The sequence below is a fragment of the Eretmochelys imbricata genome, chromosome 2, assembly GCF_965152235.1.
Source record: "Eretmochelys imbricata isolate rEreImb1 chromosome 2, rEreImb1.hap1, whole genome shotgun sequence".
Lineage (NCBI taxonomy): Eukaryota > Metazoa > Chordata > Testudines > Cheloniidae > Eretmochelys > Eretmochelys imbricata.
This window is the reverse complement of record NC_135573.1, coordinates 68,795,306-68,808,744: the sequence shown is the minus strand read 5'-3', so window position 1 is coordinate 68,808,744 and position 13,439 is coordinate 68,795,306. Positions and strand designations below refer to the sequence as shown.

General features: G+C 39.7%; 1 protein-coding gene across 1 annotated transcript in view; it reads left to right on the top strand.

The window, feature by feature from the left end:
• The window catches only part of RP1 (RP1 axonemal microtubule associated), a 291,326-nt gene that overhangs the window by 200,805 nt on the left and 77,082 nt on the right, over window positions 1-13,439 (top strand). The window contains exons 36-38 of the mRNA XM_077809001.1: window positions 1,234-1,444; window positions 8,428-8,582; window positions 12,094-12,172. Of these exons, the coding sequence (XP_077665127.1) occupies window positions 1,234-1,444; window positions 8,428-8,582; window positions 12,094-12,172 (445 nt within the window). The remainder of the gene's footprint in view (window positions 1-1,233; window positions 1,445-8,427; window positions 8,583-12,093; window positions 12,173-13,439) is intronic.

Below are 13,439 nucleotides of genomic sequence, written 5' to 3'. Positions count from 1 at the left end.
CAACAATATTCTCAGATTTGCCAGTGGATAATATGAAGGTCGCGCATGGTGCCACATTGAATGAACTGCCTTTTTGGCTGATCGGGATGGTCTAATTTGATTAGCATAGCAAGTAAGCAATAGTTCTCAAACTGTGGTCTGTGGAGCTCTTGATGGTGATTGATAGAAAGCAGGCACATCATACTTCACTCGCTGCTGCTCCTCCTCGCTCCCAGCTGCTTCTGTAGGCACCAGAAGAGCCTAAATATGAGCTGAAAACAAGGAGAAGTAAGTCTGGCTGTCTCCACTGAGGGCCCTTTGCTACATAAAAGGGATATGAAAGTAGAGATGCCTGGGGTGAAGAGAGCGAAGTGGCCAGGCCACATGTTCAGGGCACCAGATAGCTGGGCAGCTTGTGTAAAGAAGGGAAGGAGGGGAGCCAAGGAGGGAGTGGGGGAAACAGAGGGGAAGTAGAGATGAATCCAAGAGTAAAAAGAGACAAATGTGCTTACCCTATTGTTTCCTCAAAAGGACAAGAGATTTATTGCCTTTAAATTTAGTTACAAATTACATAAGCACTTTCCTAGTGTTACTTGTCCATGCAGTGAGAGCTGAGGGGATCTGTTAGATCATGAATCTAAGGGGAAGGGCTCCAGAGGACAATCTGTCTACTAAAATGTGGTTCACGCTATGGAAGAAGTCTGAGAACCCTTTAAAGAAGTGAATTAATGTGTTTCCCTAACTACGTAACCTACTCAAAATTAAATTAATTGACTTTAAAATTCACACTTAATTACAGCAGTTGGTTTTTACTGTATGTTGTAGGAAACACTTTTTCCTCAAGGGGATTCATGGTCTGGTAACTGAAATTTAAAGAACACTTGAGTTTTTCATTGTATTGTTAGCAAGTTGAGATGAGCCATTTGGTCACTTTCTAATCAATAATGTTTGCAAACAGTTCACTGCATCATTGTGAATTATACTGTCTAATTTTGTTCAGTATGCAATTTTCCCCAGTGACACTTATGAGAAGTCACCAATTCTCTGGTATTCAAACCTCTAGAGAGCCATTCAGCTCATGCAGTTAGCAAATCAATTTTGTACTGTGTGTTTAAAAAAAAAAGTAACCATTCTAAAACTGCCACAATCTTTCAATCTCTGAGATTTGTTAAATTATTATATATAACTGACAAACATATTAGATCTGGCACTGCTATAGTGAGATTGCATCTGACTTCTCTTTTTCTCACATAGGATGAACTGGCAGACATTGGCTCAATCTACAAGATTCAGATAACTGGCCCACACACCAAGTTAAATCAGCCTTGGCACCTAGACTTGCTGCATATGAAGCACACAGGCATGAACCAGGAGATGTGGTTAGCTTTTGACTGCTCGTTCAAACATAATGAAGACAAATGTGTGGAACTGCCAGTTCTCTATGCAGACCAGGATCCTTTGCCTGGTAATTTAAACCCTTTTTCCTCACTGAGGGTCAGGTTCTGTCCTTGGACGCACATGCGCTTCTAATGTTGATTGCAGTACATGCTATGTGCAGGTTTCCAAGACAAGAATTTTGTCCTAAGAATCTAATGTGATAAATCTACATCAAAAGCTAGAGAAGGCAACACTTTTTTTCCCCTAGAAAAGAAGTCAGTCCACTGAAGTCAGTCTTGGGGCAACCTTTGCAACAGCTGACGCCAAATTAAACATACCTTGTTGATATAAGATTTCAGTCTCTTTTATATTATATCAAGCAGACAATAGCATGTGGCATTTAAAAAATTGATTTATTGATCCTAAAGAGTGAAATTGGTCATAACGAATCAACTGAATAAATGTATGATGTATTATGTAGTGTATAATATTAAGCTATCCTTTCTGTAAATAAGGAATAGATTTAGATTTATAGAAAAGGTTTGGGTTTTTTAGGAATGTCAGATATGCAAAGACCCAATACAAGCCAGTGGCAAGATTTTTTTTTTTTTTTTTTTAAAAAACCTGCCAGGGTCAGTTAGCATAGAGCTATCCAGAAATTTCAGTTGCCTTAGTGTTTTATTGATGTTCATGAGGAATTTACGGTACAGAAAACATTACTACAACAAAAAAAGCTATATTAATTTGCACAAGTTCAGTTTTTCTGCACATTTTTCAAATAGTAACACAAGTAAATTATTTAGATGTATGGTGTCACAAACATGACAAAATGATGATTACTTCAGAAAATATTGGTAAGAGCAGCCTTTTGCATATTGATAGCTTTCATCCATGGCCATTTAAGAAAAAAGTTTCCCATTTATCCCATTCATTAGAATAAAGAGAAGTGATAAGGGTAGTACAGATCATGTCCTGAAACTATTGGCAACAGTGAAGAGGTTTATTGACTGACTCTACAGTAGAGAGGATGTTGTATTGGCTAAACAGAAGTTGCTGGAAAAAAAATGAAGTCTCTCTGCACTCAGAAAAAGACAATAAAATACTCCCCATGAAAATTTAAAATCCTAAGCAGTTTCTTAACTATTTTATCCCAAATGGAACTTGAACAAACTCAGCAAAACACAGCTGAACAAACTCTTTTAATCATTGACTGCATGTTGGTATGCAGAATGTTGTATGATTAGGAGTCCCAACCTGTATCCATTCACCAAAAAACATTGTTCTTCCTAGGATTTTTATCATCCAGGTTCAAAGTAACAGAAGGGGTGTGTGTGTCTCTCTCTCTCTCTCTCTCTCTCTCTCTCAACAAAACACAGGCACCTATCTCCTGAGTAAAAGGATTCCTTTAACCTCTCAGTGATATTAGCGATGACTTACTGATTTAAGACCAGCCACAAAAGGGAAATGCTAAAAAAAAAAAAATCAAAATTTAAACACTTATCGAAATTCTTGTGAATACATAAAACACAAAAACAAATTCCCAAATGTGCTAATTCATAACCCCAAGAATGTCTAAAGCAGAAATGATGTCTATGAGGCATTTATTTTCATCCACTTCTTATTTTTCAGTTCCTCATCTTCTGAGACAGATTTTTGAGTAATTTCCTAAATCTCAGGCACTGCTGTGAGTAACACCTCTGTATTATAGGCCTCATGAGCCCCCAACCGAAAGAATATGTCCTCAATCCTGCATAACATTCTGCATGTGAATAATTTTATGCATGTGAATGGGCCCATTGGGCTTATGTGTGTCTTCAAGATCAGAGCCAATGCTGTTCATATTCCCTGTACTATACATGTGATTTTCTATATGGGAAATGTTGTTTCTGGGGCAGTGTTTTATATTTCAGCATCACAGTACTAAATCAATCTAAATTTTCTAACAAACAGGCAGCTTTTCTTTGCATACCAGTTTGCTTACTGGTGACAAAGATATTCTAGAGTTTTATTTGATTGCAGTCATTCATGGGCTGAAAGAGACAGCAGGACATGAAGATGCCTTTAATAAATCCCTTCATAGCACAAGACCAAATAAAATAAAACACTTTAAAAATAAACAAACCATTGTGTCCCAACCTCTTAGGCCTCCCTCCCCCCAGAGAAGATGGATAGAAAGATCACTTTAGATAGCAAAGTTAAAGATAAAAGGTAAACCCCAAAATACACAACCACTTTTACTGTCAGCACCAATTGCCTGGTTATAATAGAGGCCATATCAGTATCACCACATCCATTATCAACTCTCATTTTCATGGAAATTTTCCAGGAAAAAATGTACCCTCATCTTTTTGATCTTTACTCAGAGGCAGTCTTTCAGTAAGTAATATCCAGTCCCAGACGTATCTCCCCTCTCTCCTCATGCCCCCCCACCCCCCATATACACATCTAAACCCTTCCTAGCAAAAGAGTAGGGAGAGTTACACTTTGTGTTCATGTCTCCTATGTCACCCCATTAGCCTCAGCTGGACATGTTGTCGGTTCTGTGTCCAGTCTATCCCATTCATAGTTTCAGTTTCCAATGCAGAGTCATGCTTTCTCCTGTTACGGCCTGATCTGAAGGAATGCCAGCAGCATTAGGAGTGTAGAGCTCATCCAGTACCAGAGAGGCAAAGCAAGTATTGGACTGGATTCTCCCAAAAGTTCAACCTTGCCCTGTCTTCCAGCTATAGGACCATTTCCATCTCCTTAACACAGTGCCCCCTCACATGCAACAGTGGGCAGCTCCAATGTTACCACAGTGCTAAACAAGTAGTTTTCAACCTTTTTTCATTTTCATTTATTTTGTCAAAAATTTCAAATGGAGGTGCGGACCTCTTTGGAAATCTGAGACATAGTCTAAGCTAATGTGTAGTCTATGGAAATCAGTTGTAAATTTGTAACAGTGATGTTAACTAACCATTGCAACAATTTACCAAGGATTGTGGTAGATTCTCCATCACTGGCGATTATTAAATCAAGATCAGATGGTTTTTTTCGAAAAGATCTGCTTTAGGAATTATTTTTAGGAAGTTCTATGGTCTGTTATATAGGAAGTCAGACTAGATCATCACAGTGGTCACTTCTGGCCTTGAAATCTATGAATAAAAATCCTTCTCACTTCATTCAAATGTAACCCTTCTGCCCATCAGAGTTGGCAGCAACAAGGGCCGGGTTCATTATCTAGGGGGTCCATTCCAATAACACAATGCAAACCGGCTCAAGCCCCCACCTAGTGACCTGGGACAAATATATACCACCCCCGCTGGGCGCCTCCAAGAGGCTATACTTCCCCTCTAGCAAGCACATAGTCTGAGTGTAGCAAAAAGCCTTTTAATAACAGAGAGAAACAATGTGGCATTATGCTGGGGAAACACCACCAACAGGATTCATAATACAACCCATGAGCAAGAAACCCACCCCAAGCAAATTGGGGCATGCCCCTTTCCCTTTGGTTCTTGAGTCCAGCACCCCAAGTCACCCAAAGTCCCAAAAGTCCAATGACCCAAAAGTCTCTGTCCCTGGTCAGGGCAGCCCCAGAGTTCGAAAGTTTATCTGTGGAGCTTTACCTCCCAACCTGGGTGGAGATGGAACGGGGGTAAGAGGCACCTTACATGATCTGAAGCTGACCGCCCCGCAGCTCCATAGGCCTCTGCTCCACTCCACTCTGCCAGCCGCCCCACAAACTCCTTTGCGCAGCTCCGCTCTGCGGCCCACAAGCAGCTCCTGCTGTCCCACGAACTGCTCCACCAGCCGGTCCACAAACTGCTCCGCGTCCCACCAGCAGCTCCCACCGTCCTACACACTGCTCCACCAGCCTGTCTACAAGGCACTCCAGCGATCCCGCAAACTGCTCCACGATATATCTTCAGGCTCCCTCACTACTTAACACAATGCTCAGTGATTTCAGCTCTTAGTCAGTTCAGTTCTTTGGTGAATTCAGCTTGTAGTAGGGGAGCCTCAGTGCTGGTGCACTATTAGCCCAAAGTGAGCTCAGCAGCCTATAACTAGACTCCTAATGGAATCAAAATTAGCTCTGATATTCCACAGTGGAGAGAAGAGAAAGTGCAATTAGCATATAAGGCCCTCACCAAGGGGCCTATGCCACCAAGTATTAACACTTGTCCCCAGCCTCTCTCCATTCACAGAGTTTTAAAACCCATGACCCTTGCCTAGCGAGTGCTACTTAGTTGATGGTGAGTCCCTCCATCATAACAAAAGGCCAAGTACAGTTCCAAGCACAGTTCCCATAATCAGCGTAATAACAATTTATTCTTCCTGCCCCAATAACAGAGACACTGGGGATCCCACAGCAGCCAAAGTGACCATTTGGGCAGCTATGGCCTCATTCTAGGCGGGGTGGGTGTGCCTATGCAAATGAGATCAGCCCCTGAAGTTCTTTTCCACAACTTGCCACACCTCACCACCAGATGTCAGGGTGGAGCTCATCCTGACACTCCTTACACAAACAAGAGGTCTACTGACTTCAATAGATCTACTTGCATGAACAAGGTAAGCAGGACTAGGCTCTGGGTGCATCACAACAATGACATATCTTGTTTCTGCTGACCCAGAGAATCCTGCATCTTAAACCCTAGTTTTTCCAAAGGCAGAACAACTTGGTGCCAAAATATCACCTAGGCAGATCATTTGCTTTAAAATGTGTGGGTCAGATCCTCAGCTGGTGCAAATCAGTGCAGCTCCATTTACTTCAGTATAGGTAGGCTAATTTACACCCCTAAGCATATTTAGGCACCTTAAAGAGAGTCCACCAGGCCTCAATCTAGCAAAGCACTTAAGCACCTTCTTCAAGTACATGAGTAGTCCAGTTGACATCAAGAGCTTTGCTGGATCAAGACCTAGACTAATTTTTTTAAAAGTGATGGGGGAGTCCTTGAATACAATAAATAATGCCACACTGAAATGAAAGTTACTTTTCACAAAAGAGGCTTCTTTACATGCCATCCCCGCATAGTCAAAGGATGAAGAGAAACAAAAATGTTTCCACCTAGCAGAAATGTGTTGCAACATGTACATAAATGTTACCAGTGTGGATAGATACAGCCCTTATTACTTGTTAAACTCAGTCAGTATGCAAAATTGGCCTGTAAAACCCTTACTTCAGTGACATGAACTTTTTATATTTTAAAAGGATTAGAAAAATGACTGTATAAGATGTCACAATATTTGGATTCACCCTTTTTTTTTATAACACTCAATCTGAATAGCACCAGCTTGTGAAAAGAGCTGTAGGAAAAGTTTAAAAATAAATATCTTGCAGAACACTCTTTTTTTCTCTTTTGCCATCACCTACGCATGAGAATAAACGACAGCTTTAGCTTGTGGTTTCTTAATTTTTCACAGTGTGTTTTTAACAATCACTCTTAAACCTTCCATAAGTGTATCATGGGGAATCCAAGAAACTTGCTGTAATAAAGACCTCATGATCTTCTGTGAATTTTAATACAATTTCTGTATATTCTGTAGCATTCTGGACCTAAATTCTGTAGCCTCTCTCATTTCTACAGCATACTGGTGATGATTTTGGCATGAGTGGGAGCTGAAACTTCTGAAATCCTGGCAGATCTGTGGACTTTGATTGAATTTTTGGGTGCTCAGCACCTCTGAAATCAAGCCTTAAACAATAATTGTGATAGGATGTGAGTTCATCAGCCAGCTTATTTGCCCTTCCATACACCAAAGTGTGTGTGTATTGGTTGATGAACCCACAACCTAAAGTGTGACAATTGTGGGATAAAATGGCTTATTATTTAAAAGTAATAATGATAATTAATTACAAATATACCAGTTCCCCTTCTGAAAGGAATCTGAGTGTCATATTGCTAAAGCTAACAGGGTCTTCTTTAGCTCAAGTTGATGCTTCTAAAGCAGAAGGATCTGAGATAGTTAGTCATTGTTGCCTCCCTGTAGTTCCTAATAGCCTGGGTGTATAGCTGGCCACAGATTTGCTACATTACTTTGCCTAAGACAGTGGTTCTCAACCTTTCTGAAAACATCCATATTCCTATTCCTAGAAGACTGTGGTGCCCGCGGGCACTGCACTGGGGACCCCTGCTCTAGGATACTGTTCTATCAGAACTAAAAACATCTTTTTGTTCTGTGTCTGTACATTATTCATTAGCACAATGGTGTTCTGGTCCGAGACTTGGGTTTCTAGACATAATACAAGTATTAATAATTAATATTCAGATACTGAGCAGAGGAAACAATTAGCTGCTTCTTCTGTTTAAGGATTTCCCCTGTTCACCCCTTCCAAATCAAGTGTAACTGTAGTAAGCAGGAGCTAAGGTTGAGATTTTCAAAGCTGAATATTAGATTTAGCCACACAACTCTCATTGGAATTCTTAGTAGTGTGGCTAAATCCCCTTGTTTTGTATGATTAATTTATACCAGTTTATATGCAGTTTACTCCATTAATCTACTGGATTAAGATGCACTGGTTTCAACCCTGCCTTACATCACAGCAGGGTGACTCCATTAGGATGTAACTATATTGACAGTGTAAATATACTGACTAAATTACAATCGTGCAAATTTCTGTAATGTAGTCAGGGACTTAATCTGAGGTGACCCACTTCTCCTTGTATAAAATGGGGATAATACTTTTTCCCACGCTGTGTCTGTCTTGTATATTTAGATTGTAAGCTACCTGGGGCAGGGATCATACCTTATTGTGTGTTTGTACAGTGCCTAGCACAATAGGACTCTGATCTTGGTAGAAGCCTCTAGGTACAACCATAATACAAATAATATTTAATAACTTGACAAAAAGATGAACTATGTAGCTATCTGTGGAGCGGCATAACTGCATTCTATACAGACCCTGCCTCTAATTAAAAACTTTTAAAGTGCCATTTTGTGGTACTGTGCCTTTCCCTTTTTAAGAATATATCAAGTGATCCTCCCATAAAACAATACAACATAACCTAAGCATTTTCATAAGGAACCCAATTATGAGACAAGATGACACAGAGTTTCTCTTTTATACTGACTGGTTTAAAAATTTTCTTTTAGTTGTGGAATATTCCATTCATGTGCACACTGGAGACATAAAGAAAGCAGATACCAGTGGAGAGGCTTATCTTTGTATTCAAGGAGCAAGAGGTGACTCCGGGAAAAGATGGCTTAATAATTCAAGAAGTGGACCCATCACTTTTGCCAGAGGCCAGGTAAAAGAACTGAGGAAAAATAATTGAAATTGTAAATGTCTCCTTAATAATACCGCATATTTACATTAGCGCTTTTCATGCTCAAGGATGTTAAAAGTACTTGATCAGCCTGCCCATTCCATATAGGGATCATTTTACTAACTACTAAGTGACAACCATCTCTGGGATGAAATGTGGTTGCTCTTCTGCACCATCAACTTGCACAACAGAGAGAGAGTTAAATTAATGAAGTATTTTTGCTCAGAAAATTAGATTACGACCCCCTTGGTGCAGTGACTTATCTAAACTATGGGCCAACTGCACCACTGGTGGAAGTGCATAGCTCTCTATAAGATATCTTGGTGTTGTGCCTGATTAAATGAATAGGGCACTGTGTGTTTTGTGAACCATCATGAACCCCTACCTAGCAATATAAACAATAAATAATAATAAGGCAAATGTCTCATTCCAGTCCTCATTCGCCTTCTTTAGTTCTCCTTTCAGAAATTCCTTATTAACCTTGCAAAAATCTTCTTGGTTTTTGAGAATTCAAAAACTTTTGCAGAAAAAATCCTGAAACAACTGTTGGCAAGAGAATAGCACATAGGACAGTTAAAGAAAATTTCAGATCAAAATCTTACAGATACCTTGTTAGACCTCAGTGTCTGATACAAATTCAGGTTTGCAAGACATAGTTACATTTTTATCAAAGGTCAATGTAAAATCACTCTATAAGGAACCTACATGCATTTCTGTGTTACTAAGCTTTTTGCAGCTGACAGCTCCTCAACACTGAGTGGTGTTGAACGAATGCTGAAGAATGGAAAGTGAAGAACCAATGAATACTGCTCCAGTACCACTGTAACTAGAATTAAGATTATCCAGATTCTGTTTAACGCTTGCTGCTTTAGTCACCCCAGGACATGATGAGGAGAACCTCCTTGTCAAAATCCAGGAGTTGCCATGACTGCCACTTTGCAAAGATATATGGGAGACACCTTGACCCCAACTCATCAGCGGAAAACCAATCTGGACTACTTTACCGACCATCTCTACAGCGGATGCTTCCACATTGTGGTGAACAGAATGGGAACGAGCTGCTTCCACTGTAAGAAACTCCTTCCTCATGACGCGCCTGATGAGAGACTGCCTGGCTTTGAGCTGCCATGCTCTGTCTGGTGCAAGCTCAATTATTTCAAAGGTGGGGTGGCGAGGTGTGCAGCAAATGACCACACCTGGGGACATGGGAAACTCTTGTGCTGTTGAGAACGTTGCACACCTACTTGATGGCTTCTTACTGTGTGCTGATCTATCAGCTGTTGAAGGACTAAAATATGTGATGCCTACCTAAGTCCTTTTGACGTTTGTCTTTTTGATTCATACATCTGCATTATCTCTCTACTTTTGTATTTTGAATTTTTTCCATCTTTATTGTGCATCCACTAATAATAACAAGTCCACAAGAACATATGAAATAAAACCTTTTGCTGTTTTTTTTTTTACTTTAATAGATAGACATTAATCTGGTCTTTGTAGCTGAAGTACCTCAAAGAATCTTCTACTTGATATATATTCTCTCTGTGCTCTAAACCCTCCTCTCTTCATTTTGTCTGCTGATTTTCATTCTTAAAAGTTTCAGAAGCCAGGTTTTATGAAAAACAAACTGGATCTTTGCTGCTCATTTCAGCCTTCCAGTTAGTCTAATTAATTTGTACAGTTCTGCAGCAGAGTGTAAAGCCCTACCTGATATCCAACAAGTACGGAGTTAATTCCCTGCTCAGACTTTACAAAGGAAATCAGGAGACAGTAGTTAAAGAGGACTTAGAACTGTAGGGCTACCCAGGCTTTGAAGGAGAATGTACGGAATGCAGTGGGGCCATCTATTTGGTAGGTAGGTGAGGATGATACTTAGAGAAAGCAGGATTCCACAAGCAGTTGGTAGAGACATAAAATATTAGTGCTGGCTGAGAAGGGAGGTGGTTCTGTTTTCTTTCTGCGTATATAAGGCTTCTGCGTTTTCTTTATTCTCCTTGCAATAAATTCACTTTTAAAGTACCCTTTAAGAATAATGCATTGAGACAGGAAACTCATGGACTGACTCACTGATTTTGTGAGTGCTGACTCAGCTGACTGACTCCAACAATGAAGAGACTCCTGTTCTTTGAGTCCTCAAGTTTTTCTTTTTGCATATCTAATTTCTGTTCCTATTCTCGGATATGTTTGGTTAGGGGAGCAACAACGTCACCTGGAGCAGGACTCTTCCATCTACTGGAGTCCAGTATCTTGATCTTGTACTTATTGTTTAAAGATTCTAGAGCTCAAGTAATCACAGCACTCTTTGGATTAATGGTGCTCACTACTCTCCTTACTGTATTCTTTACCCTATCTTCCCTGATGACAATCTGACAAAACACCTACTTTTTTGACTTTGATACTTCACACTTCCTCTCAGATGAGAATTTGGCCACAGTAATCCATGTGTTCATCGCCTCCAGGCTGGGCTGTCATAATCCATTGTACCTGGCACTGAACATGGTAGCAGTGCAGGGTTTCCACTGCCAGTTCAAGTCTCTGGCCTGATCTTAAAAGCCATTACTGGGTCAGAATCAAGCTACATCAGCAACTGCATCTTCATTCAGAACTCACTTGGACAACGGTTCCTCTCTAGAAGAGCAAAGCCTGGGAGAAGTTCATGAGCACCAGAGATAAAGCAACCTTAGTTGTGGAGGTTTTGTTGTGGAACAAGTTTCCCAAGGAGGTCAGACTAATTCAATTATTTATTGCATGCTTCAAGATCCTGATCTTGGATGCCTGAGTCAGCAAAATATTTAAGTACATTCTTAACTTTAAGTACGAGTAATCCCATCTATATTCAATAGAACATGCCCTTAATTTTAAGCAGCTACCTAAGTCGCGTGTGCTTAAAGTTAAGCATGTGCTTTTATGAGAACTTTCCCACCTCTAACCAGACTGAAGAGAGATGTTTGAAAAAAGAGTGAGAAAACAAACAAACCAAGAACTTTGTGTCTGTGTCTGATACCAGGAAAGAAGATCAAAAGACTCCATTAAGTTCACTAAGCTCTTCACCATGCAAATCTAAGGTACCTGAGAAGCTCTTTTCTGTGATGGGGATAACTTCCATAAAAAACCGTAATATAGATACATAGGTATAATGTTACTTCTTATAACAGTCATAATTCATCCAATTTAGTTATTTCATCCTACAAGCTTAGTAGAATTCAGCATCTTACTGGAACTTCAAGCTGAGCATCAAAGTTGCTGAAAATACTGTTTATTAACGATAGTGATACTTTAAAATTCATCAGAAAAGTCACACTAGTCACTGACATTGGAAATATCAATTACAGCACATACTGTTTTATTATGCACTTGAAAGAAATGGAATGACATGACAAGGGTAAAGTAAAGTGCACTAACATACAAAGCAATGTCCACTTATGCAGAGGTAAATTCATAAGTCTTACATACCTACCAGTGCAAAACTACAATTTAAATTATTCTCAAATTGCAGGTGGATGTTTTCAGAATCAAAGCAGTTCACCTTGGCAAGCTGAACCAAGTTCTTGTTGGATTTAAAAGTTTTAAAAAAGGTACTTTATTTTAAAATAAACTATGTGCCTGAAATATACAGCATTGCATTGTAACAAATACCATATAATAACAGGTTTCAGAGTAACAGCCGTGTTAGTCTGTATTCGCAAAAAGAAAAGGAGTACTTGTGGCACCTTAGCGACTAACCAATTTATTTGAGCATAAGCTTTCGTGAGCTACAGCTCACTTCATCGGATGCATACTGTGGAAAGTGTAGAAGATCTTTTTATATACACACAAAGCATGAAAAAATACCTCCTCCCACCCCACTCTCCTGCTGGTAATAGCTTATCTAAAGTGATCACTCTCCTTACAATGTGTATGATAATCAAGGTGGGCCATTTCCAGCACAAATCCAGGGTTTAACAAGAACGTCTGAGGGCGGGGGGTAGGAAAAAACAAGGGGAAATAGGTTACCTTGCATAATGACTTAACTGGGAATGGCTAAGTCATTATGCAAGGTAACCTATTTCCCCTTGTTTTTTCCTACCCCCCCGCCCCAAGACGTTCTTGTTAAACCCTGGATTTGTGCTGGAAATGGCCCACCTTGATTATCATACACATTGTAAGGAGAGTGGTCACTTTAGATAAGCTATTACCAGCAGGAGAGTGGGTTTGTGTGTGTGTGGAGGGGGGGGGAATGAGAAAACCTGGATTTGTGCTGGAAATGGCCCAACTTGATTATCATACACATTGTAAGGAGAGTGATCACTTTAGATAAGCTATTACCAGCAGGAGAGTGGGGTGGGAGGAGGTATTTTTTCATGCTTTGTGTGTATATAAAAAGATCTTCTACACTTTCCACAGTATGCATCTGATGAAGTGAGCTGTAGCTCACGAAAGCTTATGCTCAAATAAATTGGTTAGTCTCTAAGGTGCCACAAGTACTCCTTTTCTTTTTGCATATAATAACATTGATTATCATCAGATGTAATGGGGGTCAGAAATTCAGAAAAACATCTGTTAAAATTATGATTACAGATCATATGTTTAATGAGGTCTGTTCTATTTGGAAACTAGTGAAAAAATTGAAATTGCTGGACCTTTTCAGGTTTTTTCTGTGTTTTGTGTTATATTGTATATAACCTGGTTTCACTTAAATGCTCAATGTACTATAGGAGAATCATAAGCAGTATCCAGTGAATTACACAGTGAAAAATTATGAGGCATTTCTTGTTTGTTTCTTACAATAAGTGGCTTGTTTGATATATTTGGTTCTGCCAGTAGATTCAGCAAATATTTTTGTTTTCCAGCAAAAGTATGTTG